The 27,985-nt window shown below is 39.8% G+C and overlaps 1 protein-coding gene across 1 annotated transcript; it reads left to right on the top strand.

Annotated features, from left to right (window-relative positions):
• The first annotated feature begins 53 nt into the window (after positions 1-53).
• On the top strand, positions 54-27,946 carry MCEE (methylmalonyl-CoA epimerase). The gene is made up of 3 exons (XM_060170790.1): positions 54-127; positions 9,077-9,414; positions 26,026-27,946. The coding sequence occupies exons 1-3, from the start codon at positions 88-90 to the stop codon at positions 26,176-26,178; spliced, it is 531 nt and encodes a 176-aa protein (XP_060026773.1). The 5' UTR covers positions 54-87; the 3' UTR covers positions 26,179-27,946.
• Positions 27,947-27,985: the final 39 nt, after the last annotated feature.

Genomic DNA, 27,985 nt, shown 5'->3' with positions numbered 1-27,985 from the left:
GCCCCTTCGGGCTCTTGTCCCGCCCCCCGCCGCGCCTTCGCCCTTCCGACGCATGTGTACGTCAGGAATTAGCTAACGCTTTCCAAGATGGCGCGTGTGCTGAAGGCGGTGATTTCGAGCGCCGTAGGTGAATACTCCGCGCTCGGGGCTGTCCGAGGGTGGGGTGTGCGGGACGGGACGCCAGGGCCAGAGGAGGCCGCTCCGTGGCCAGCGCTCCTGGGTCTGCTGCGCTCTGCCCTCGAGATGCGTTCCTTGGCCGCTGTCAGCACCTTTAGACAGAGCCAGCCTTCCAGGCACGACTGGGTTAGCGTGGGGTTTTCCTTGTGTGTTTGCGTGTCACAGTCACCACTTCTCTGAGTGACCGCGGAGGCGAGGGCACCCGGCTAAGGGGCAGCAAGGCTGGACCAGAAGTAAATGCAGTAAATGGCAGAGGGACAGTGAGGTTGTGTTTACCGCACCCCGTGAGAGACGGGGGAGAAACCAGAGGAAGGACACGCCTTGTGAAAACGCAGGCTGAACTCTGGGCTCGGCCAGCATCCTGCTGAGAACTCTGGAAGGTCAGTTGTGTAAAGAATACGGAAGGAGCGTTTTTTCCCACATGGCCTAAGATATTCCTTATTTTGTATAAAATCAGGGAAAAAAGCAGTAGACTGATTGGAAGGTTCCTTGAGTTTTCTACACCACCATTAAAAAAAGTAGCCTCAGGCTTCCCTGGTGGCGCAGTGGTTGAGAGTCCGCCTGCCGATGCAGGGGACACGGGTTCGTGCCCAGGCCCAGGAAGATCCCACATGCTGCGGAGCGGCTGGGTCCGTGAGCCATGGCCACTGAGCCTGCGCGTCCGGAGCCTGTGCTCCGCAACGGGATAGGCCACAACAGTGAGAGACCCGCGTACCGCAAAAAAGCAAAAACCAAACCAAACCAAAACAAACAAACAAAAAAGTAGCCTCAAGTTTTCTGTCACCCCAGTCCATCTACTTTCTTCTCTTTCTCTTTTTCTTTTCTTCATCCTTCATCAGAGGGGCAACTATTTCCCTTAATCTGAAATTCCCTGTTAGGAAAGAAGTGCCGAGTGGTGACGTCTCTGAGTTACTCCTGAACGTCCGTGACAAATCCTTCAGCCGAGCACCTTAAGAAAGTGTTTAAGGGGATGAACTTTCAATAATGTTAGGTTTCTCTCCTAGAAAGAGCTGTATGTTCCCCCTATTCAAACTGACAGTTCAAGTCGTCTTTCGAAGTCCCGTCTCAAACGGAACATGTTCTTTATCAATCTCTTTAATCTTTCTTACCAGGCACAAAATGTCTTATGCATCTATCATTGCAAGTCACCAGGACTAAGTGATGAGAACCACGCAAAATGTGCCGTAATAGTTGTAGCTGTCTCAGCTGTGGATCCGTTTAGAGAGGTGATATGTATACAGGAAAAAATATAACAATAGGCTGAGCACAACTTATTAAAAATTAATCTCTAATTAATAGGTGATACTCAAGGTTTGATAATAACATGCCCTCCTGGCCCCTCTTTCCTCTCCTTGGTAAAATACAAGGCATCATCTGAGCTCACATACCGTTGCAATAGCCCTTTTCAAAAGAACTCATAAAACAGTCATCTCATCTCTTAGAAAGCTGTCTCTTAGAAAATAGACATTGCTCATAGAACATACACTGAAGATATTAAAAACTGAGAACCAAAGAATGGTAAAGAATGTCAGAGGGATGAGAAAATTAAATATCATGGTTGCACAACATCAACTTTGTTGTCAGACAGACCTAGGCTTAAGGCCCAGCTTTGCCACTCAGTGTGACCTGCAAGGAAATTAATCAGGTCTATTTTTTTTCTCTAAGTGGGAAAAATCTGAAGTACTCACTGAACTTTTACTATGCTCTCTAATTTATGGCCATTGAGACTAATAGGCAGAGCTGGGCCACCCCATGATACACTCCTGCTTCAGAATTTGTGATCACAGTTTGTATAGGCAAGATTGTGTGGTAGCATTGTTGCGTAAAAGTAATGACAAAATTAACCTGTGCGTCTTTATTGGGAGAGGTCAGATCAGCGAGGTGTTATGCCATGGGATCTGTCCTACACCGATGAAAGATCCCAGCAGTATGGAGAATGCCTAGAGACTGGGCCATATCTGCATTGGGGGTAATAGGTTCTATAAGATATTAAAAAGAGTTTCCAAGATGAAACAACAGTCATGAGCAGTGTGGGCGAATTAGAGGGTTACTAAAGCAACTGATTTCAACTTAGAAAAATTGTAAATCAGTATTCCTGTATCAAAAAGTGAAAAGAATACTATGCTTATAATAGCTTCCAGCAGCATTATTCCATGAGGATGTCAGTAGTCACTAAATATTGAAATACTGTCAACAATGTTCTAAAATCAGAGCCCACACGAGTAGATTTTCAAGAGTGAAAGAAGAGTAATCTCCTTGTCATAAAAAGTAGTAAGTTATGGATTGATGAAATGAAACAGTGACTATAGGAGCACTATGTGTGCCAAAACATTCTCCAAATACAAACAATTCTTTAGTTATTAAATAAGAGTTTGAACGTAAGAGCAGTACTGTGTATAGGGTAGGTGCACAATCAACTTTTTCCTTTAAAAACATAAAATGCATTAGAAGTCAGAGATGCTTACATTTATAAGCAAGTTATTGATATAACCTTTTTAAAAGTGACAGTAATGATAATCCTTGGAACTTATAATGTACTTTGTGCCGGGCACTTTTCTAAACCTTTTGTGTGTAATATTCGTTTTAGTCTCATGACAATATTATGAGGTAGGTATTATCTTCCTATATGAGAAACAGAGGCACTGAGAGGGTAAGTAACTAGCCCAAGGTACACACCAATGGTAGCGTCAAGATCTGAACCAGAGCAGTCTAGCACAAGAGCCCACATTCTTAACCATAAGGCGTGCTACCTCTTATACTTACACACAAAACCTGAAGGTGAACATATAAATAATAATTTGAATATTAGAGAAGAGGCATTTTTACATGTGTATTTTTAGAAATACTTTTCTTCAGTAGTTGTTGGGGGGAAATTAAGGGGAAGGGAATATAACTTCCAAGTCATATATTTATTGCAAGAACTGAATACTAATAAAGATGCATGTTTCTTTTGTAACTTTTATGCACATCTTTGCATAAAGGAAAAGCAAAATGAAAATAGTGTATTCCAAAGGCTGGCTTTGATCTATCCTATTTTAGAGGCTTGAACCTTAGATGACTCCACTTTTTATTTCATTGTGGTTGAATATATCTAACTTAAAATTTACAGTTTTAACCATATTTAGGTATACAGGTCAGTGGCATTAAGTACCTTCATATTGTGCAACCATCATCATCTCCAGAACTTTTTCATCATTCCAAGTTGAACCTCTCTGTACCCATTCAACAATAACTCTCCCATTATCCCAAACCCTAGCCCCTGGTAACCACTATTCTACTTTCTCTCTCAGAGTGTGACTACCCTAGGTGCCTGTTATAGGTGGAATGTGTATACAATTTATATACAATGTGTATCCTTTTGTGACTGGCTTGTTTCCCTTAGCTTAATGTTTTCAAGGTTCACCCATGTTGTGTTATATGTCAGAACTTCATTCCTTTTTAAGATTGACTAATATTCCATTGTATGCGTAGACCATATTTTAGTTATCTTTTCATCTGTTGATGGATACGGGTTATTTCCACCTTTTGGCTTTTGTGAATATGCACTTAGGAAATGGGTATATAAATATCTCTTCAAATTCCTGCTTTCAGTTCTTTTGGGTATATATCCAGAGGTGGGTTGCTGGGTCAAATGGTAATTTTATGTTATGACCCCACTTTTAAGGAACATGAAACTAGCAGAAAAACAGGAGAAGCTCAGAAAAAGAAATCAGGTTAAACACACACAATTCGTTCCAGTTTGGCTTGCAAAGGATTGGCTTTGTGAAAAAAGTTAGTTTTGAAAATGTAAACTGAACCTGTTAAAGACAAGAGTGGCCAAGTTACATGACTGTGAGGATAGATCTATGATGGAGTCATATGGAAGTGGGGTAACAGAACTGTTGTCTATTTAGTAACTGCAATGAGTAAAAAATTATTCCTAATCATAGTTTTAAACAGGATGAAAATACGTGTATGGTGCCTCTGGTTGAATGCTGAAAATGAATGGGTTTCTTACCAAACTAACTTGAAGGCACTTGTGATGAACGACTTTCGAAGTATGTCTGTCTCCTCAAACCAGATGTGCAAAAATTCAAACTTAAAAACTTATTACAGGGGCCTCCCTGGTGGCGCAGTGGTTAAGAATCCGCCTGCCGACGTAGGGGACACGGGTTTGAGCCCTGGTCCGGGAAGATCCCACATGCCGCGGAGCAGGTAAGCCCGTGCGCCACAACTACTGAGCCTGCGCTCTAGAGTCCGTGAGCCACAGCTACTGAAGCCCGTGCGCCTAGAGCCCATGCTCCGCGACAAGAGAAGCCACCGTCATGAGAAGCCCGCGCACCCCCCACCCGCTGCAACTAGAGAAGCCCACGTGTAGCAAGGAAGACCCCACGCAGCGATAAATAAATAAATAAATTCATTAAAAAAACCCACTTATTACATGTTCTAAAATTAGATTATGTGAAGTCTGTACAACTTAGCAAATATACAAAAAAAAGAATTGGACACTTCAATTGGGTAAACTTTATAGTATATAAATTATATCTCAATATAATATCTCAATATTTATGTTAAGAAAACCTCATTACAAATGATTATTCACATTCTATGACACTTTATGTACAAATTTAACATATAATTTCTTTAAACAGTAAGTACCCTTAATGTGTTTGAGTATAGACCCTTGCAGCTAAACCTTTTCTTACTTGGAGTCGATGTCGAGAAAGCCTGGTCTGAAATAAAAACAATCTGAATGGAAAGGAATGCAATGTTATTTTTAAGTCAAGGCACTAAAAGTATTTAGCAAGAAACAATATTGAAAGAAAGTTGAAATTAGAGTTAATCTACATCCAGATTTGGTAACATATCCATTTCTTGTACATCAGATTCCTGATGTGAGTGAAAGTCACTGTTGTTCATCTTTACAATCCTGTTGTTTGGTTTTTTTAACACTCCTATTTTTAAGTATCTCATACCTTTATTCACACCTATGTATACATTGTAGTTTATTCATGGGAAGTAATTCTTTTTGGAATAGTCACGAATTACACATTATGGAGTTCAAAGTAATGTAGTTCTATTGTACTTTCTGAGAGAAACCTAAAACTAAGAAGCTGTGGATTCCTATAGTTGGGGTGCAATCTGAAATAAAAATATCTTTTAAAAGTTGGCAAAAGTCAAAGGAGAAACTAATTTTTTTTTTTTTATAAATTTATTTATTCATTTATTTATTTTTGGCTGTGTTGGGTCTTCGTTTCTGTGCGAGGGCTTTCTCTAGTTGTGGCAAGCGGGGGCCACTCTTCATCGCGGTGCGCGGGCCTCTCACTGTCGCGGCCTCTCTTGCTGCGGAGCACAGGCTCCAGACGCACAGAGCTCAGTATTTGCGGCTCACGGGCCCAGTTGCTCCGTGGCACGTGGGATCTTCCCAGACCAGGGCTCGAACCCGTGTCCCCTGCATTGGCAGGCAGACTCTCAACCACTGCGCCACCAGGGAAGCCCCGAAACTAATATTTTTAAAGTTCAGTTCACAACAAATTCTTCAGCAACACAATTTTTAAAGTATCTGTAAGGATCTATATCACTGTAACCCCTTTATTCTGTTTCTTACCCCAATTTGCTTGGTCTGTAGGATTTCACATTTCACTCATAGACTCCTCACTAACACTTTTTTTTGTGGGTGTAAAATAATATCTAATTGTTGTTTTGATTTGCTTTTCACTAATGGCAAATGATGTTGAATATCTTATGTGCTTTTTGGCCATTTTTATATCCTTTACCCTTCATTTTATAATTTATTTTATTTATTTATTTTTGGCTGTGTTGGGTCTTCGTTGGTGTGTGCGGGCTTTCTCTAGTTGCGGTGCGGGGGGGCTACTCTTCGTTGCAGTGCGCGGGCTTCTGATCGCAGTGGCTTCTCTTGTTATGGAGCACGGGCTCTAAGCCTGCGGGCTTCAGCAGTTGTGGCTCGCGGGCTCTAGAGCACAGGCTCAGTAGTTGTGGCTTAGTTGCTCCACGGCATGTGGGGTCTTCCCGGACCAGGGCTCAAACCTGTGTCCCCTGCATTGGCAGGAGGATTCTTAACCACTGTGCCACCAGCGAAGTCCCCTACCCTTCATTTTAAAGAAGTGGAATTATTGAATTCTCACCAGTATCACCATATTTATTTTGTCCTATTCCTAGAATATATGCTTTAGGGACCAAATAAAACCAATAAAGTGATGTTTCCTTTCACAAACTAGTTTACACTTCTAGAAGTAAGATCAACTAAAATATGGCCATAAAATCTTGATTTTTACATTATATAAAGATGTTATTATCTTTCTATTTTCCTAACATACAAAGAAGATTTTGTGTTCTGTTAAAAGGAAAAAGTATCAGTCATTCTTGTAAACTGTTCCCTCCTCTCATTTCCAAATGATAAGGAAGTTATGGAGAAAGACTGTAGTGAGGCTTCTAATAGCATGAGTTGCTTGAGCTTCCTTTTCAGTGCCAGAGTTTTTGGAATGTTCCGAAAGCAAACCGGCATAGGGTATAAAGCTTCACCTTCACTTGGACGTATTGTAATCTACTCCTTGACAATTGCCATATGTTCCATTGCTGGCAATAGAATGCCTGCCAGAGAACCTCCCGCTGCCCCATCTCTTGTAAAGTTATCACTGGTAAGGAGAATTCAGAAATACCCAGATTCACTGTTTGATATACTCTTAAAGTTTCACAGAGCAAACAACACTAGCGTATGTATTACTCTACAGCTCGTTGACTGTATCTCCAGTTTTTTTTTTTACTACAGATATGTTCTGTATTGAACTTTCATTGCAAATTGCACACAGAGATGCAAGGAAGGAAGGGAAGAGCAGTCTGACTGATGGTTTTGTTGGTTGTTAGCATTTTTAAAATTCACTGCCACCATGCCCTTCAAATGGTTTCTTGGTCTGCACAGAACCCTGCATACCACTCAACCAGCAAACAGTCCCTGTGTGTCATTAACAATAAGAATGGCTGAATTTACTGTACACCTGTTACAAATGTCTTGCACTGTAGTATTATATTTTTTACATCAAATGTCTAATTTTCACAACAAACCAGCAAGGTAGATATTTAGTGGGTAGTACCAGTATTTTTTAAAAAGCTAAAATAAAATACAATAGAACAGAAAATATTAGAGCACATCACATCTAGTAAGGATTAGGTATTCTTTTTATAAAATTTGATTTCAATGGTACCTTTATGTATGTGTGTACTGGTTTGGAGTACACTTGAATTTCATGATGACACAATGAGTCCAAAGAACTGGAGTCACCAAGGAGAACACAAGACCAGGTGGGACAGTGCGTAGAGAAGAGACAGAGCTGGATGACCTTAGTGTTGGGTGTCAGCCCCCGCCAGCCAGCGGGCCTCTCCCAGTGGCCAGAGCAGGACAATTGGCCTGTACACGCTCCCCTTTGCCACAGTCCAAGGAACCCTGTCCCCTCCCTGTGGAGGACAGGTGTGACAATGGAGTTGGCCTTGTGACAGTCATGCTCTAAGCAGAGACAAAGGAGCATTTATTGATTCTGAAAGAGGGAGAGTCCCCACAAGGTGATAAGAGCCACTCAGGCTGTGGGCTCTTTATCTCTTGGTAAGGAAGCATTCCAGGCCCGAGGCCCATCTTCCTGCGGCTGAGGAGACTGCCCTCCCGACAAGGTATATGGTCTTAAATCAGATCGAATAGTGCCACTTTAATTTCCCTGTTAACAAAAATTTTAGTAAAGGGGAATTAATTTTATGTTAGCTGAAGCTCTGTAATACTAGGTACTATTTAAAGTGTTATTTCATTAAGAGCTAATAACCCTTTGTTTAAAATATGTATTCTTCAATTTGCTGTTTCATACTTTTTTATTAAGTGATGTAGTTTTGCAGGATTATATTTAGACCTCGTACACATATATAGTTTTCATTCTGGGGAGAACCTGGCTCTTAAAGTCCAGTATTTTGGGGACTGAAGAAATAGTAGTACATGGGGAGAACACATTGCAGGCTGCGTCAGTTTCCAAATGAAAGGTTTCTTCACGTTAGAAGCAGTTCTGCTTCTAATCCTTCAAAATTATAAAAACAATTTAAAAAAATCGCTCAGAGGAAACTCTCATAAGTTTAAGTACCCTCTTGATCTTTGCTTGTTTTTCCCCCAATAATGAGATATTTTCCTTAGTTGGTAATCATCCAAATAAAGTACACATTAAAAGGTATTTATAGGGCTTCCCTGGTGGCTCAGTGGTTGAGAGTCTGCCTGCCGATGCAGGGGACACGGGTTCGTGCCCTGGTCCGGGAAGATCCCACATGCCGCGGAGCGGCTGGGCCCGTGAGCCATGGCCGCTGAGCCTGCGCGTCCGGAGCCTGTGCTCCCCAACGGGAGAGGCCACAACAGTGAGAGGCCCGCGTACCGCAAAAAAAAAATAAAAACAAAAAAAAGGTATTTATGGTTCTAACTTCAATGAACTTACTGCAGAACGTAAGACAAAAAATTGGTTCTAGGTAGAGAAAAAAATTGCTTGCTATCATCATTAAATGTATGTCGTTTCACCATCACATTCAAACTTACCCTTTATAAAATGCAGAGAATAGCAAATAATCCTTAATGATATGCAGCTATCCTTTAAGTGTTATTGGTAAATATAAGTTATTATGAAAAATGTCATCCTTTGTCCTGAATTTAGAAAGCTCAGAATTAGTTTTTTAATTCCAGACAGTTATTTCAGAGCAGAGTGAGTAATTCTGACATAAGTTTTTTCATTTATGTACTCCGATTTAATTTCACTAATTAAAAAGAAAAGGTATGGAAATAATTTTTACATATATGATTATATTTTGTTTTTTCAAAAATTAATTTTAGAAGGGCATCAATTCTCAGAAGAAGGATCTCAATGCCTGCTCCATTTTTCAGGGCTTTTTCCCAGACTTCAAACTCCAGTTCCAACAGTAAGAACTTTTTCCATGTCCCTGTCGTCGCATCGAGCGGCTGGTCCTGTATGGAACCTCGGTCGACTCAATCATGTCGCAGTAGCAGTGCCAGACTTGGAAAAGGCCAAGGCATTTTATAAGAATGTTCTCAGGGCCCAGGTGGGTGAGACGGTCCCTCTTCCTGAGCATGGAGTATCCGTTGTTTTTGTCAACCTGGGAAATACCAAGATGGAGCTGCTTCATCCGCTGGGAAATGACAGTCCAGTTGCAGGTTTTCTGCAGAAAAACAAGGCTGGAGGAATGCATCACATCTGCATTGAGGTATTTTAATTAGTTTAATCCTTGGTATTGTAAATATCTCTTTTAAAATGTCTTTTACTTTTGAAGGCTACATATTGCCGCTGTCATCAGAAACTTCCATTAAGTTCTTTCAGGGAAATGGTAAAATTGGTTCTCTTCGAGGATGGATCTATAGATATATTCTCTTTCCCTCTAGAAAACTACAAATAATAATGAAAATATGTTTTATTGAAGTCTGGGTTCAACTATACAAAGGCCACTGAAGTTGGCCAAAACAGATTTGCGTCTTTGCTGTAGTATTTATTGACCACGTATGACCTTCCATGCAATAGGAACACACTGCTTTCGCTGTCACAAGGCAATTAGAAGAAACAAGTGACAAGACTTTATAAAGTAAGAATTTCCATATACATGCCTATTATTATAATTATTTTCTATCTTTAAAATTCTAATAACTTGTTCCTTATTACAAAGGCAATACATTTTCAATTGCTGACTGTGATTTCTCAGATCTTCTCAGTTGCATCTGCTAACAATTCCTGAAGAAAACCACGAAGTGTTAGACAAGAACATTCTCATTAGAGAGCCTTTATCTGTAGATGTTCATGTTCAGATAACTGCTTTTGGAATATCAGCATTACCAATTATGCTTCAATTTAAATTATTTTGGTAGGACAAATCTCTTGATAGAAGGAATGACATAATTCATAGTTAGGCCTCATTCCCAATCCAGGAGAGAGGGGGGGTTTGGTTCCAGCATGAACCCAAGGATTTATTCAGTTTACATTGCAAATATATTTGAGAACCTACCGCGTGTACTCCACTGAGGGCTTGGATTCAGCAGTGAGTAAGAAAGGCATGGCCGTGCCCACCGTCAGGAGGGGCAGCTGCTTACAGTGCACTGGGATAAGCAGAATTAACGTGTCTTTTTAGTTGTGCAATGAAGGAAAGATTGATTGCTTCTGGCAGGCCAAGGAGGTGGTAAGGTATCGCAGGGCATGAGTTACAATGAATGTGAAGGAATCCCCAGGTGGACAAGGGGAGGAAGGTATTCTAGGCAGAAGGAAAGCACATAGAAAGGCATCAGGTTATCATAACTACCAGCATTGTGTCCTCTGGCAGGAGACGAAATACTAGACGTGCCTTATTTAATTCTCGTAGCTACCCTTGAGGGCTATATTAACCCCATTTGACAGGTGAGTAGTTAGAATAGTTAACTTGCCTGCAGTCACATGTGTAGGACATGGCAAAGGTGGGGTTCAAACCCAGGTTTGTTCTGATTCCAGGGTCTGCACTGTTAGCCATGGCGCCAGATTGCCTTCATTGGATTAGCTGAGATTAAAATTTCAGGTGGGGAAGCCATAAGGTAGTAGACAAAGGAGCTAAACAAGGCCTAATATTTAACCTTTATCCCTTTTTTAGGAGGTTAATTTTGGCTGCAAGTCTTTGTTTCAGTGGACTTGAGGGCTTGTCTAAGTCTCCCCAGGATGAGAAGCAGGATCCTCAGCCCTTGCATGCACTCATCTCTCTCCCACACTGTACTGTCTGTGTTCTACATCAGAGAACCCAGGCCTTCAAAGGAAGCCACTGTGAGTTAGAAGTTCAGTTAAGTAAAAAATAGTGGAAGTTGAGTAATGTAAAAGTGAATTCAAAAGTCCAGATTAAAGGGGGGAAATGAAAATGTTTGTCAGTATAAAATGAAGGTAGGTGATAGGAGGAGTTGTGCCGAGTGGTTAGTTAGCTGCTGCATTAGTATGCCACACACCCCATCATTAGTCTCTGCTCTCTGTAAAAAATAACATGTCTTGACTGGGTAGATTTTATTTTTCTATTCTCGGTCTAAGATGAGCTGTCCCAGGCTGATGGCTGCTGTCAGTAACATACGACTTACAGGGTAGCTCCAGGCCTCACCAAAGGCAGAGAGAGAATACAGGGCAGGTATCTTCAGGGGGTGATCTCGAAACCAAACATATCACTCCTGTTCCTGTCGTTGGTTTGGTCACATGGCACACTCGACCTCAAGTGTCGTCTGTATTCAGGCACTTACATGCCTTGCTAAAACCTGGGGCCTGGTATAATTAAAAGGAGGAAATGGAAAGTGGGTACTGGAGGCCACCAGTTTATGCTAGTTGGTAATTTTTAAAAGTGGTATTGCAGGGATAGCATGACACTTTTTTCTGAATGAAGATATGCTTTAAGGTGGAGTCATTTGAGAATCATTGTCACCTGCTGTGGAAACCTGTGAAATGAAGTTGTTACCACACGCAGGGGCTTGGTTCCCGAACTCACCAGAGAGAGCAGAATTCCTCACCGATCCTTGAACAGGAAAAACATTTTTGTTGAATGAACCTGCAGAGATTTCAGAGTTAATTATTTTACCATAGTGTGACCTAGTCTCTCCTGCTGATACAGCTGAGGTCTGAAATTGTCTTCCACTGGCAGTACAAAGGTGATAGAACTCGTCAGAAAATATTTCCTTGGTCATTCCAGGTTCTGTGGCCACGTAATACATTATCCCTACACTTCAGGGTGTGATGACAACTATTGTATCTTGCTGGGGATTTTGTGGGTTGGGAGTTTGGGGGAGGGTTCTGCTGGGCAGTTCTTGCTTGGGGTCTGTCCTGCGGCTGTGGTCAAACACGGAAGTGAGGCTCCGCCGGGCCGGGTGTCCCACTCACGTGCTGGTGGCTGCTGCTGGCTGGGCACCGGGTGCAGCTGGGCCTCCCAGCAGAGCACATGTGTGTGATCCCTGCAGCTCCACAAGCTGAGGGCGCTTCTCAGGACAGTCGGACTTCTTACCAGGCAGTGGCCTTGCGACTCCTTACCGGCCAGAGTGAATGTCCAAGAAGGCCAGGTGGGACTGTGTGGCATTTCCGTCCTGGCCTCGGAAGTCCCACAGCAGCACTTCCGCTGTCTGTTGGTCATAAACAAGTCCTCGAGGCTGACCAGATGCAGGGGGAGAGGAGAAGCTGAGAGGCTATGGCCGCGTCTTACAAGTGCTACAGCCATCCATGTAGTGATGTGTTCTAAACAGAAGGAATGTGTGTGAAACTTCTAGAAGGTCTAGAACGATTTTATTTTCAAATAGCCAGAAGTGGGAACCAGGACCATTCCCTCTGCAAGAGGAGGCAACCTGTCTAGCCTTTGTGAATAGACGGAGACTCAAGAGAGGGGTACTTGAAAGGTGGAAGGTGATAAATACACGCGTGTTTGGCTTTCCCTAGAGGAAGTTTGTTCCGTCTTTTTCTTGCTGACGTGCGCACCGAGCAGCCTCAGTTGTCTGGCACAGCTGTGCTGACGTGCATGTGTGCTTCTGACCTTTCGCAGGCCTCTCCCTGAGGAGAAGTTTCTGGTATCGAATAGAACTACCCCTGCTTTCGCTAAATAACTTAGACAGCAAGGTATGTCACAGTGAAAACCTTAAAGGCCACTGAAAATATTTACTTATTCAACAAATTAGTACTGTTGTAAAAATATTTAAGTGCTTCTGTGCTGGTTGGTAAATAGCTGCTGCTCTAAACCTTCTGAGTAACATCCTCCTTCCAGAAGGACCCTTCTCTAAGACCCCTCAGACATCTCCCCCTGCCACACACACACAATTCAGCAACTGAAGGCTTACTACTCAGCACAGCGGAGGTCCTCCAGGACCCTGGATAAGGTGCCTTCTGTTCTGTTTGGTTGCTGTCTTTGTTATGTTCCTGGTCGTTAAGCATTTTCAGAGTCACTGTGACTTTCACTGCATTAGGTGCCGGGATGTGTAGCTACACAAAAAAGTCCCGGTCCTCTCAGGATGGCCCGCTGCTTCACGTTTTTATGTGTGCCCTGCACTTCCCACAGAGGATTAGAGGTGACTGGCCAAAACACAGCCTATGAGATACCAAAGGATAAACCTAAGTAACAGTGCGAGTTAGAACAAAGAGGAAAATGAATCAAGAGAAAACTCAAGGTAAGGTTAGTGTACCCACTCGTTCTGTCAAATATTTCCTTCTAGTTGCCAAAACAAAAGGGAAAATAAATACTATTAAAAACAGTCGTGGCCCCTTCCCCTTCTTCCCCGCCCTTCGTGCCATCCTGGAGACTTTAGGTAGAGCAGAGGCAAACACTAGTGCACGCTGCTGGGGAGAGCGGGGGAGCCCAGAGCGGGGTGCGGGGCCATGTGGGTTGAGGGGCCCCCGCGAGCAGAGCTGCCTGCTGTGGGAAAGCTGGAGGCCGAGTAGGGTACCCACGCGTAGGGAGCTTCCAGCTCAGGGTGTCCGAGTCTGAGCAGAGGATGCCGCCAGGTTTGGGGCGTCAGAGTGAGAAGGGCAGCAGTGCTGGGGGCCAGCCCGATGCAGGGAGTGGGGTCCCAAGCATGTTGGGAGCATAGAGTGTGAGAGCCTCAGCAGAACGTGTGCGCGTGTGCATGCACGTGCAGGGGGCACCTGGCGTGGGGAGGCGGGGCCTGAGCTGTGTGTGGAGTGTGTCAATGCCGGGGGAGACGATGACTCATGGGGAGGTGAAGCCAAGCGGGCTTGCGGATGGGGTGACCGCCATGGGCAGTCAGGGCCTGAGCAGGGTGAGGAAGGTGTACACACGTTGGGGCCACTCTGTGCAGGAGGGGGGCACCCAAGCAAGGTGGCGAGGACTTGAGTACGGGGAGTGGGGTGGGAGGCCCTGATGCAGGGGGCCAGGCCCAGCGAATGGGAGCTTAGGTGGGGTGAGGAAGCAACCAGATGGGGTAGGGGGAGGACACGTGGGGTGAAGCGAGCGTTGCTGAGGGAGGGGCAGCAACAGGGTAAGGACTGGTTACGGGGGAGGTGTATCAGGTGAGCGGGTATAGCTCCCCAGTGTCGGAGATGGTGGTACAAATACACAAAGGATGTTAGATTATGAAAGAAAAAAACTTTAAGGTGAGAGACTAGCAAGGTAACTTATTTCCTGCGTGCTGGGAAATGTCTGTTCTCCAATGAAGAAGAGAGAAAATTCTACTTTTTGAAAAACTCCATTCTCATTTCGGCTTTACAAGTAAACCCTAGGGAATTGCTAAGCTCTACAAGTGATCTGTGTATCACGGGTTCCCAGACGTGGGGCTTTTGTAGAATGATAACATTTCCAGAGAACAAAAGAAGTGGGCAGTTTGATCAGGTTTTTTAACTTTCTCTGTTATTTAATAAGGAAAAATTTTAAAAATTCTGTCTCTTGCTTACATCATTTTGGAAAAGAAAGGGCATTTTATTACCAAGAAAAAACAGAGGAGAAGAAAAAGGAGAAATCCTCTTGGAATAAAAGAGTTCTGTCAATTAAGATATTTAGTTTTTTTAATGTTTTATTATCAACTGGTGAAAATTGCAGAGCAGCATTTGGGAAACTTTCTATATAGCCACCACCAGACCACATAGCAAGTATGGAAGCTAATGTGTGCCCTTCTACAATAATCCCCAGGACTACTCAGGAACCTTCTGAACACGATACAAAGTGAGAACAGTGTTAGGTTTGCATAATTCACTTAGTTTTTTGTTTTTTGGGAAAAGACAGTTGAAACAGAAATGTTTTATTCAGACTTTTAATTTTAACTTCCATGGATTTATATCAATTTGAAGATTAAATTCATTCATTATTGGTATCAATAAGCACTATAATAATTTTATATAAAATAAAAAGCCTATATTTTTAAGATTAATCAAAATATGCACCATTAAAAGTAGCACATTATTACTTATTCATAAATTTCGGTCACTGTGAATTACATACCTTAAGGTTTTTAAAAAGATGTTATTTAGTCCAACTTCTTGTCTTTCAACAAACAAGATTGCATTGCCAGTTTCAGATGAGGCAGCTGAGGACCAAAGAGAGTATAAGATTTACCTGAAGGTTCTGAATTCTGATTGTGACAATCCAAACATTTTTTTATGTGGAGTACTGTCACTCTTAATTTCCAAATTACAGGAGAAAATCAAAATAAATTCCCAGACACAGATACAATACCCCCTGCTGCCTGTCCCCACCCTACCATACCCCCCAAAACTGATAAGAAGTTGAAATGAATAGCCCGGATATTCACTAGTGACATTTAAGGTCTTACAGAGCTATATGATACACAATTGTAATTGTACAAAGGACTATAAAAGCAGATTTTTTTAGATGCGTTATTATTGACTATGTTATTTATATTACTTAGGGGGACAGACTTAATTTCCCAAATCAAATTACTTCGCATTTTTTCTAAGCATTCTTTATACCCTTAGAGTAGATAATGCATCTACTTTCAATTCAGAAAAATTAAAACGTTTTTATTTCATTCTTTTTGTTATTGCCAAACAGCACATTAGGAGCACTCTTAGAAAATTGTTAATTTTATGGCAGTACTCTAAACAGAAGGATGGACATGATACAAGATCTTTAAAATCAAAGTCAATGATAGAAAGAGTAACAGAAATAGAAATAAATGCTAGTACAATGTCAATTAGGCATTTCCTCCAAAATCTAAGTTATTAAATCTTAGAAGTATTTCTTGGACTAAGGGATACTGAAGAAGCAGTATACTAAAAATTAAGATGCGATATCAGGGGACTTTCCTGGTGGCGCAGTGGTTAAGAATTGCCTGACCAATGCAGGGGACACGGGTTCGATCCCTGGTCCGGGAAGATCCCACATGCCACAGAGCAATTAAGCCCATGCACCACAACTACTGAGCCTGTGCTCTAGAGCCCACGAGCCACAACTACTGAGCCCGTGTGCTGCAACTACTGAAGCCCGTGCGTGCCTAGAGCTCATGCTCCACAACAAAAGAAGCCACCACAATGAGAAGCCCATGCACTGCAACGAAGAGTAGCCCCTGTTCGCCGTAACTAGAGAAAGCCCACGTGCAGCAATGAAGACCCAATGCAGCCAAAAAAATATATGTATATAAGACGCAATATCAGAAATGTGGATATTTATAATTGAGTAGAATGTTCTATAATGAAAATATCCATGATCATATGTAGAGTAGAAGTTATCAAAAGGGCACTGTGAAAACAGTCATGATTCTATTATGAAAAATTTCAAACATACAAGAAGTAGAAAAAAATGTAGTGAACTCCCATAATCCCATCACCCAGATTCAACAGTTTTCAAGATCTTGTCACACTTTATCGTTTCTTCCTTTGTTAAACTGTTTAAAAGTAATTCACAGGTCATTTTACCTTTATGTAGTTTGTGTCTCTAAAAAATAAATAACCACAATGACGTTATCATATTGATCAAAATTGACAAAAATACATCTTTTGTCACCATCATATACACAGTTATAAATCACATTTACTAGATTGATTCATGAATGTCCTTATAGTTGATGTGTTCTAATCAGGACCCAAACAAGGTCCACTTATTACAAATGTTGTTAATCTCTTTAGGTTCTTTTTAAAAAAAATATTATTAACATCTTACTAGTGCAGTACATTTGTCACAATTAATGAGCCAAATCGATACATTATTATTAACTAAAATGTATACTTCATTCAGATTTCCTTAGTTTTTACCCAGTGTCCTCCAGTGTCCTTTTTCTGTTCCAGGATCCCATCCAGGTACCACATTACGTTTAGTTATCATGTCTTTTTAGGCTCCTCGTGCCTGTGACGTTTTCTCAGACATTACTTGTTCTGGATGGCCTAGATATGTTTGAGGATTACTGGTTGGTTTTTTTTATAGAATGTCCCTCAGTTGAGATTTGTCTGATGTTTTTCTCATGATTAGACTAGGGTTATTGATTTTGGGGAGGAAGACCACAAAGGTAAAGCGCCATTCTCATTACATCATGTCAGGGGTACATACTGTCCACATGACTTATCACTGCTGATGTCGGCCTCAAGCTCCCGGCTGAAGAAGTGTCATCATGTTTCTCCACTGTAAAGATATGATTTTTTTTCTTTTTCTCCGTATTATAATCTTTAGGAGGAAGTCACAGTGTGAAGCCAACACTGAAGGAATGGACAGTTATGCTCCTTGAGCATTCCGTAAATCATTTGGAATTTTTCTGTATGGAAGATTTCTCTGTTTTCCCCCATTTATTTATTCAGTCATTTATTCTTCAATCACTTATTTATTCAGTCATTTATTTTATATTAGTAATGAGTTATACACATTTATTTTATACTTTAGACTATAATCCAATACTACTTTATTTTGTTGCTCAAATTGTTCCAGCTTTGCCAGTAGGGCATTTTGGTTGACTCCTGTGTCCCTTTGACATACCCTATCTTTTTTATTTTTCCTCCCATGCTTCCTTATTTTCTGGCACTGCAAGATGCTCCAGACACATCATCTGTGTTCCCTCTGCTAATCTTGAACTGGCCATCTCCCCAAGAAGCCCTGGCTTCTTTCACTAGAGAATGGTATTAGAAACCAAGATCTGGGCTCAAGATGTGCTTGTTGCTACTGGGGTGTCATTGCTTCTAGGCCTTCTCAGCTAACAGAGCAATGACCTATGTGTGTGTATGCTGTATATATACATATATCTGTAAGCATGCCTGTATTCAACCATAACTCATAAGATGTCTGTTTGACATGCTCATGAACTCATGAGTTCATACTGATGTCTCTGACCTTAATCCATTACTACATGGACCACTCTAGCCTTCTCCCTTGCTTGTCTATAACCCCTCATTCCAATAGGGAGAAACTTGGCTCCTACCATGTGCCATCCCTTTACTTAATTGTTCAATTTCCGTATGGATATATAGTGATTGTATTAATTTCCTAGGGCTGCCGTAATAAGTTACCACAAACTTGGTGGCTTAAAACAATAGAAATTTGTCCTCAAGTTCCAGAGGCCAGAGTCTAAAATCAAGAGGAAAAAATACAGAAGGAACAAAAAGACAGAATAGAGCATAAGAGAGATGTAGAACATGGTCAAAAGTTTTAGCAGAGTATACTTGGAGCCCCAGAAAGAGAGAAGAGAGAAAATAGAACAGAAGCAATCATTGAAGAAATAGTCGACAAGGACATTACCAATCAGAGGTAAGACATCAACCCACAGATTCAAGCCCAGCAACCCAAAGCAGGGCAAATACAAATGACACCACCTGAGCGCCCCACAGTCATGCTGAAAAGCAAAGATAAAAAGAAAATCTTAAAAGCAGTCAGAGAAAAACAAGACAACAGAAGTTATGAAATGACACAATATGTAGTGACATTTTTTAGGTACTGAAAAGAAACTGCCAATTTAGAATTCTGTCAATAAATCCAGCCAAGATGGTGTAACAGAGACCAGATTTATCCTTTAGCCTCAAAGAAAAAAATTTAGACAAAATATATGAAATAACAATTTTTGGCATTGGACATCTGGCAGCACAACACATTGATTTCTCAGAGAAAGAAAACAACCAAGGTAACCCTACAATTGCCCAGCTTACTGGCTGGAGAGAGTGTTTCCAGGCTGCAGTGCAGGAAGGGAGGATCCAAGCGAAGTTCAGCAGTCTCCCTGCGTTGAGGAGGTGGGAGCAGAAAGGATGGGGAGGCTGTGGTGGTCTCAGTTTGCCGTATAAAGGACTGGAAAGGAGAGAGCTGCATGGAGAGTATTCTCCAGAGGTCAGCAATGCCTCTCACCTCTTCATCTGAATAGTGAACAGTGCATGCGTGTGAGGATGCTGCCTGAAGCTGGGAATAGAACTCCTTGAAAGGATTAGAGGGGACAATCCTTACACAGAGGTTGAAAAAGCCATGTTCTTACCAACCATAGTGGAGAGACCTTGTAATTCATGAGACATTGGGTAGAGTATTCAGAAGAGCTTTGCATTAGTTGTGAGGAAAATTAGTCCTAGACTTTGGGCTGCTCTGATCCTTCAGTAGGTGAGTGGATAAATAAGCTGGTACATCCAGACAGTGGAATATTCTTAGCACTAAAGAGAAATGAGCTATCAAGCCATGAAAGGACATGGAGGGATCTTAAATGCATATATTACTGAGTAAAAAAAGCCAATCTGTAAAGACTGTATATTGTATGATTCCAACTATATGGCATTCTGGAAAAGGCAAAACTATGGAGACAGTGAAAAGATCAGGGGTTGTGAGGGTGGGGAGAAATGATGACTAGGCAGAGCAGAGAGGATTTTTAGGGCCGTGAAAGTACTCTGTATGATACCAAAATAATGGATACATGTCATTATACATTTGTCCAAACCCGTAGAATGTACAACACCAATAGTGATCCCTAAGGTAGACTGTGCACTTTCGGTGATAACGCTGTGTCAGTGTAGGTTCATCAGTTGTAGCAAATGTACCATCTGGTGGGGGATGCTGATAATGATGGAGGCTGTGCATGCTCTTGGGGCAGGGACTGTGTGGGAACTCTCTACTTCTCAATTCTGCTGTGAACTTAAAATTGCTCGAAAAAAATAGTCTTTGGGACTTCCCTGGCGGTCCAGTGGTAAGGATTCTGTGCTTTCACTGCCAAGGGCATGGGTTCGATCCCTGGTCGGGGAACTAAGATCCTGCAAGCCACGTGGCGTGGCCAAAAAAAAAAAATACTCTTTTAAAAAATAACATAACCCCCTGTCACCCTAGAATTCTAACCTTGATGAAAATATCCTTTAAAAATGAAAGTGAACTGAAAACATTTTTAATTAAACAAAAATGAGAAGATTATGCCCAGCAGACCTGTGCTACAAGAAATACCAAAGAAGTTCTTCAGGATGAAGGGAAATGATACTAGGTAAAAACTCAGATCTTTAGAAGAAATGAGGGGCACCAGAAATGGTAAATATGTAGGTTAAAATAATAACGTTTTTATTACCTTAAATTATGTATGAGACAACTGACAATTGAAAATTTTTAAATGCATTGTAGGGTTTATAACATAGAAGTAAAATTTATGACAGTAGTATAAAGGATGGGAGTTGGGCAAATGGAAGTATACTATTGTAAGTTTCATATATTATACATGCAATGGTAGACTCAGATAAGATCAAAATATACATTGTAAACTCTAGAGCAATCAATAAGAAAATTAAGAGATAACTAAAATATAATTAAGGAGATAAAATCAAACACTATGAAAATACATGTTTAAACAAGAGGTCAGGAGAGGAGGCACAAAGTATTAATGAGACAGAAAAAAAGTAAGATGATAGACTTCAATTTAACTATATGAGTATTACATTAAGTTTCATTGGATTAAACAGTAATTAAAATGCAAATATTATGTATCTGGATTAATAAAACAAGACACATCTGAAAATGAAATTAAAGCAATTTCATTTACAATAGCATCAAAAAGAACAAAATACTAAGGAATAAATTTAACAAGAGAACAGTCAAAATTGCACTCTGAAGACTATGAAACCTTGTTGAAAGAAATTAAAGAAGGCCTGAATAAATGGAAAGATATTCTGTGTTCGTGGATCAGAGGACTGAGTATTGTTAAGACGTCAATATTCCCTAAATTAATCTACGGTTTCAGTGCAGTTGCTATCAGATTCTCAGCTGGCATCTTTGCAGAAACGGACAAACTACTTGTAGAATTCACATGGAAATGCAAGGGATCCCAAATAGCCAAAGCAATCTTGAAAGAGAAAAACAAAGTTGGAGGATTCACACTTATTGACTTTAAAACTTACTACCATCAAAGGTAATCAAAATGGTGTGGTACCAGCATAAGGATAGAAACAGAGATCAATGGATTACTCTAGAATTAAGAGTCAGACATAAACCCTCATACTTGATTTGCAGTGAGCGTACCAACACCCTCCAGTGGGGGAAGAATAGTCTTTTCAACAAATGGCATTGGGACAACTGGATATCCACATGCAAAAGAATGTATTGGAACCCTTACCTCACACCATATGAAGATTCTTTTTATAGCTGGACACAACACAGTGACACTTGGATAGGTGAAAGGCAGAACTCTTTGTTACAGCTCCAAAAGAGAGAAGGCTACCAGGTAGGGCACGTGGGGTTGTACTGGGGACAGGGTAACAGCAACTGGAGCTGTAGAAGGTAGCTGAGTGGGACAAGTGGAGGGGGGTTAGCTAGGTTTCATGGGCTCCCTGTAGATTAGCTAATTTGAGTAATTCTGTGGGCTCTGGGGCATGGGGACTGTACCCAGTTGTCTGGTACCTGTCTCTGCAGCAACTAAGGTGGGCACATACTGGCCCCAGGATATGAGAGCCTGATAAGGGAGGTGATTGGCATGCGGGGTTAACCAGTTGCTCCAGAATGAGAACTGACCAGCCTCTACCAGGGCCTCAAAACTGGGTTAAGACAGCATTTCAAAAAAAATCCCCCAAAGTTATATAATACCATATAAAAATTAACCAAAAATGGATCAAAGACCTAAACGTAAGAGCTAAAACTATAAAACTCAGAAAAAAACATAGGTGTACATTTTCATGACCTTGGATTAGGCAATGGTTTCTTAGATATGACACCAAAAGCTCATGATAAACAAGAAGGTTGATAAGTTTGGCTTCATCCAAATTAAAAACCTTTGTGTAACGACAACTCATAGAATGGGGGAGAATATTTGCAAATCATATATCTGATAAAGGACATATCCAGAATATTCAAAGAACTATTACAACTTGTCTTTACCCTTAATAATCTTTATCTGCTTGATGTGTCAGATACTGAGAGGTATGCATGCTTAGTTTGTTTTTTATTTTTCAAGGCAATACTGTTAGGTACATGAAGATTCAAGATTGTTTTATCATCTTGGTCGATTGTTTTTAGGTTGTATATGTTTTTACTTCTGTTAGTATGTTTCATTTTAAGTTCTGTTTTATCTGATATTAGTGTTGCTATATCAACTTTCTTGTGGTTAATATTTATCTGATACATCTTTTATCCATCCCTTTACTCTTTTCTTGTGTGTGTGGTTTTCTTTAGGTCTATTTCTAGAAGACATTTATATTCTAAAAAGGAGCATATAGCTAATTTTTTTTTGTTGTTTTAGTATATTTCTCTCAATCAACAAATATATTTAAATATTTTTATATTCGTATAATCTCATTTTATAATTCATAAATTTAACCTGTCTCCATTTATAATAACTACTAATGTACTTGAACTTTTTAACTTTTTTTGGTTTTTATTTCTTTTCTCCTTTTTGCCTTCTATTGAATTGAGAAACTTTTTTTTTTTAATTCTTTCTTCCTCTGCTATTTTAGAGATTACAAATTCTAGTTTGATTTGTTTAGTAGTTAGCCTTAATTCTTTTAACTTACAGAAAACTTCAAACACAAAAAATGACAGTAATATAATGAACTCTCATGTACCTAAACCCAATTTCAACAGTTATCAATTCATGGATAATCTTATTCCATTTTTACTCCCTCCATCACATTATCACACTTCCCTTTTCTTATGGTAATGTGAAGACATTTCTAGACGTTATGTAATTTCATCCATAAATATTTTAGTTGTGTGTATGTGTTTATTGCATTTTTATGTATTTATACAAATTCATAATGGCACCTAAAACAAAATTAATGGTAATCCTCTAATATCATGAAATACCTAGTAGGTATTCAAATTTGTTCTTCTATAACTTTTTATAGTGTGATTGAATTAAAATCCCAATAATGGGCACACAATTGCTGCTGGTTGGTATATCTCCTTTGAGCCTTTTTGTTGTCATTTAGTTGTGTGTGTGTGTGTGTGTGTGTGTGTGTGCGCGTGTGTGTGTAAGCAGGGGTCTTGAATGATAACTTAGCTAGTTTAAAATTCTAGATTGACATAATTTTACCTCAGTACTTTGACATCACTCCCGTATCTTCTGGTCTCTGTTCCTACTAGTAAGAATTTGTTCAGTTCAATTGTAGGGAGTTGTTGTTTTTCCCTGAGAGCTCTTCAGATATTCTCTGTATCACTGATGTTATTCAGTTTCTCTATTATATGTATAGGTATTGGTTTGTCTTTATTTATCCTGCTTTATTCTCAGGTGTACTTTTAATTTGAGGACTCAAGTCTTTCTTCAGTTATGGAAAATTATCAGTTATCTATTCAAATATTGCTGTTGTCACTCCATCTGGTCTCTCTTTCTTTAGCTCAGTTTTACTAGAATATCTGAATCTGTCTTCCATATCTTTTAATATTGCTTTAACATATTTTTATCTATCTTCACCAGTCCCTGCTATGTGCATATGCCTTCAAATGCCAGTGCAATCTTGTCCATGAACTGTCACCAAACTCTTTTGTTCAATAGGCAACACTAGAGAAGGACAAGTTATCGTCTAACCATTAAGAAGAGTCCAGATTTCCCTTCTTATAACCTAAATGTTTATTAGTAGGGGAATGATTAGGTCACCTTTCGTATTTCTATAAAGTAATTAGTTAGGACACTATGTAGTAGGTTAAAAGTTGTTGACCTATATGTACTAACATGAAAAAATTGCTAAGATATATTACATAAAAAAGCAAATACACCAATAAAGATGTTAAAAAAAAAAAAGCAAATACAAATAATGCATACAGAAAGCATCATGTACCCCTGTACACACGTGCACACACACACAATGTATGTGTGTATGTGTGTGTGTGTATATATATAAACTTTAATTGATATACATGTTAGTTAGTCAGACTGCAAAGTTCAGAGCCAACTATCAAGTTTAGAGGACACACGGTCCTCCAGAAGACCGCCCTTACTCGGTATCATCTGCAAACTTAGGGTTTTCCAAAACCACCCTCATGCTCAATAACATCCTAGAAATGCTCACAGAGCTCCCCAAAAGCTATTACGCTCATTCTTATGGTTGATTACAGAGAAATGATACAGACCAAAACAGCCAAAGGAAGAAACACAGAGGGCAGCGTCTGGGAGGGCTCTAAATGCAAAGCTCCCATTTTCGTCAGGACACGTGACCGTTCTGGCATTGATGTGTGACAGTATGCCTTGACTATTGCCAACCAGGGGAGCTCACACAAACTGAAATGTTGAATTTTTCTTGGGGCTTTACTACTTAGGCATGGTCGATAGATTGATTGCCCACACGGTTCAACTCAGTCTCCAGATCAGCTGATATCGTGTGACCCATAGCTCCTACCTTAAATCACATGGTTTCTGGCATGGCCAGCCCCTACCCTAAGACTATGATGGCCAGCTCTACTTTAAGATCCAGATTGGTCAGCTTCTACCCTAAACAGAGACTCTCCTATCAGGTTATATAGGTTATCTCCCACAAGTCAAGGGCAAAGACACTCCTATCAAGGTTACAAAAATTATCTCCCAGAAGTCAAGGCCAGATCCCTCGTAGACAAAACCAGATTCTTCACTACTTCATACATATGTAAGGATTATAAATATATTTTAAGATTTGGAAGAGCATACATCAAACTGAGGACAGTAGTTACCTCTGGAGCGGGAAGTATTATTAGTGGTAGTCAAGGGGTTCTTAGCTCTACCTGTATGTTTAAATTTTCATGTACTGTATAATTTTTAAATTATCTTTAAATGGAAAGACTGAATTTAGACTAACTTTGGGAAAATGGAAAAAAGTCAAATTCAGTAGAATGAAATTCATTATATGCAGATACAAAAAGGGAAGCTATCAGGAATCCTACTGTTCTGAGAAAGATGAGACTACACCAGCTATTTCAAAATAGCATGAAATGACCATCATAGTCTGGGCATGACTTTGAAATAGCTATCAGGTTTAAAAAGAAACATTGTCAGGAATGTACAAGTAGAATGTACTCTGAAGAAATTATAGTTTATTTATAGTAACATTTAGTATCCTTATCAGTGGTTTGACCAGTTTTAGAATCCAGTATGTAATCCTGGGCTCTTTGAAAGTAAGATTGTACAAATATGAACATTTGTTAAATCTATATTTGGGTACATGGGTGTTATTCTCTGGATTTTTTAAATTATTGTTTGTAATGCTATTAGATCATTAAACTCCAGGGTGATGTATGACTGCCTAGGAATACAGGGATTCTTACTATCCCTTTCTATCCACTTACTGGGCTCCAAGTCTAGGAGGATGATTTTCCAAGACAGGAGAATTACTCTTCCATCAGGTATTTAGAAACAGATTTGCTCCTTTCCTAGACTGCTAATAAGGATGAAGAAAATAGAAATGTTTTAGAAAAGACTTGCAAAATTATAAATGTTTGCATTTTTTTAGAATGGAGAAAAACATTTTGGTGACAGTTTAATAGTGATTTTCATGTATATGAAGTTCTAATCTCAAAAGTAATAACCAGACAGTTTGTCAGGTGAGAGGTTTGGAGATCAGGGAAGCACTCATATTTGCTGAGTACCTTCTATAAACTGTGCTCAAAGCTTCTTATCTGTTATTTTAGTCTCTTGGCCATTTATATGGCAGGCCTCATGTCCCTCTTATAAATGAAGAACCCAAAGCTCTTAGGAAAAACAATTTATGCAGTATCGTCAACAATACTGCTAGACGAACATGCTATGAAGTGTAGCATACATTATTTAGGTTGTAAGAAATGTTTACTAATGGTGAAAACTCTTAAGCATTGTGCTTGCTTACCTAGGAAAATTTAGCAACTTCTTTTCCGTCTCTAGAAGTATTAAGCTTATTTCTGTGCTGGTTTAAGAATGGTTCTGCCCAAAGGCAGAGAGCTCGCAGTTTCTTCTAAGCCTTACGGTATTATAATTTGGTATTTTTATGATCTCAAATGTGTTCTTATTTATTTCCTTTTCTCAAGGTGGATAATATAAATGCAGCTGTGATGGATTTGAAAGAAAAGAAGATTCGTATTCTAAGTGAAGAGGCCAAAATAGGAGCACACGGAAAACCAGTGATTTTTCTCCATCCTAAAGACTGTGGTGGAGTCCTTGTGGAACTGGAGCAAGTGTGACTTTTATTCTCAAGAAACTAAATTAATTGCCCTGAAAAAGCCTTATCAAAATGTGCTTTGGCATTGAGTTCTTCACTGCTTCCATCACTTAAAAGTTAAATCTAATCACAGAAAGAGATTTTTAAAAATTATATGTGTGTATATATATATATACACACACATAAAATATTTGCTAATTACTTTGTTTTTTTTCCTGATTTGGAGAAAACTTTGATTACTAAGTACTTATGGAATATTATTAAAATCATATTCATAGAAATAAATTATTCCTGTTCTAAAACGGGGTAATTGAGTACTGTGTGTGTGTGTGTGTGTGTGTGTGTGTGTGTGTAAGAATGGATGCACAGAGGACACCTGATGGCTGTGCATGGCTACATATCTGGGACAAAGTGATTTCTAAGGATGTTACAGAGAGTTTTTTAGAGCAAACTGTTTAAGGTTAAGGAGTTTTTACCTCAGAATTTTTGCTCTTCTGGAGCAGCTCAAGTTCCTTATGGGCCAGTATTTTGGGTGCTAGTGCTAGATGTATGAACAAGAAGTTCTGTGGAAAATTGGTGCCTGATCTAGTGGATGCATAGATAGATGAATTTTTTTTTAAATCAGTAAACATGGAAAGGGCAGTGAATTTGTAGTTATCTGTCAAGTACTAGGATACCACAGCAGGTCCTAGAAGAATATACAAAATGAATAGAAACCCACTGCTATGAAATTTATGGTCCAGTTGGGAAAAATACTTCATGAACTAAATGTACTTATAAAACAACATGAATGAGTTGAAAAGGAAAGGGAAAGGAATATAGATCTCAGAGATTGTGCTAAGTTAGAGGCATATCAGGTTTTTGGTCAGACTCCCAAAGAGAAACAAGTATCAGATGAATTTCAGGGATCACAGATGTATGTATGGAATGCACAATGTATGGGAAAGTGGTTGGTCTTAAATTCATGGATGATTAGATGTTGAGTGATGAGTAGTGTGCGCACGTTGAGCTTGTGGTTATGGAAGACAGGTATAACATCTAGTTATACTTGTTTAGAAGTTACAATAAAAAATTATAGCATTATCTGACATTCTCAATGCTTGTAGAGGTAATATTTAAGATAACTGTATCATGGGGAGACGGGGATAAAGGGACTTAAATGGCGGTTAAGTTTCAACATTCCACCTGAAGAGATAAATGCTAATACTAGTAGACTGTAATAAACGTCATATGTATATTGCAATCCCTAGAGTTACCATTGAAAATATTAAACAAAGAGATATACTCATAAATATAGATAATTCAGAATGGAATATTGAAGAATGTCCAAATAACCCACTTGAAGACAGATAAGGGGAAACAGGAAAAAACAATAAAATGACAGACTTACATCCTAACATATCAATAATTACATTAAATGTAAGTAGCATTAACATTTAAAACAAGTAAGACCAGGGAATTCCCTGGTGATCCAGTGGTTAGGACTCTGCGCTTCCACTGCAAGGGACCCGGGTTCAATCTCTGGTCAGGGAACTAAGATCCCACAAGCCATGTGGCGCGGCCAAAAAAATGAAATAAAAAATAAAAAGACCATGTAAAATATGCTTTGCGATCATAACTGAATCAAACTAGAAATCGATAACCGATAACAGGAAAATCTCCAAAAACTTGTAAATTAAGCAACATGCTTCTAAATAACCCATGGGTCAAAGAGGGAGTTTCAGGGAAATAACAAACATTGAGCTGAATGACAATATGTAATCTGTTTTATAAAGTTCACTTTGTGAATTTAATTCATAAATTGACAATAAAATTATCTCATAAGCAGA

This window comes from Lagenorhynchus albirostris, chromosome 1 (genome assembly GCF_949774975.1).
Source record: "Lagenorhynchus albirostris chromosome 1, mLagAlb1.1, whole genome shotgun sequence".
In the NCBI taxonomy this organism is placed as follows: domain Eukaryota; kingdom Metazoa; phylum Chordata; class Mammalia; order Artiodactyla; family Delphinidae; genus Lagenorhynchus; species Lagenorhynchus albirostris.
Note: the sequence above shows the minus strand (reverse complement) of the source record. Positions and strands in the feature narration are given on the sequence as shown.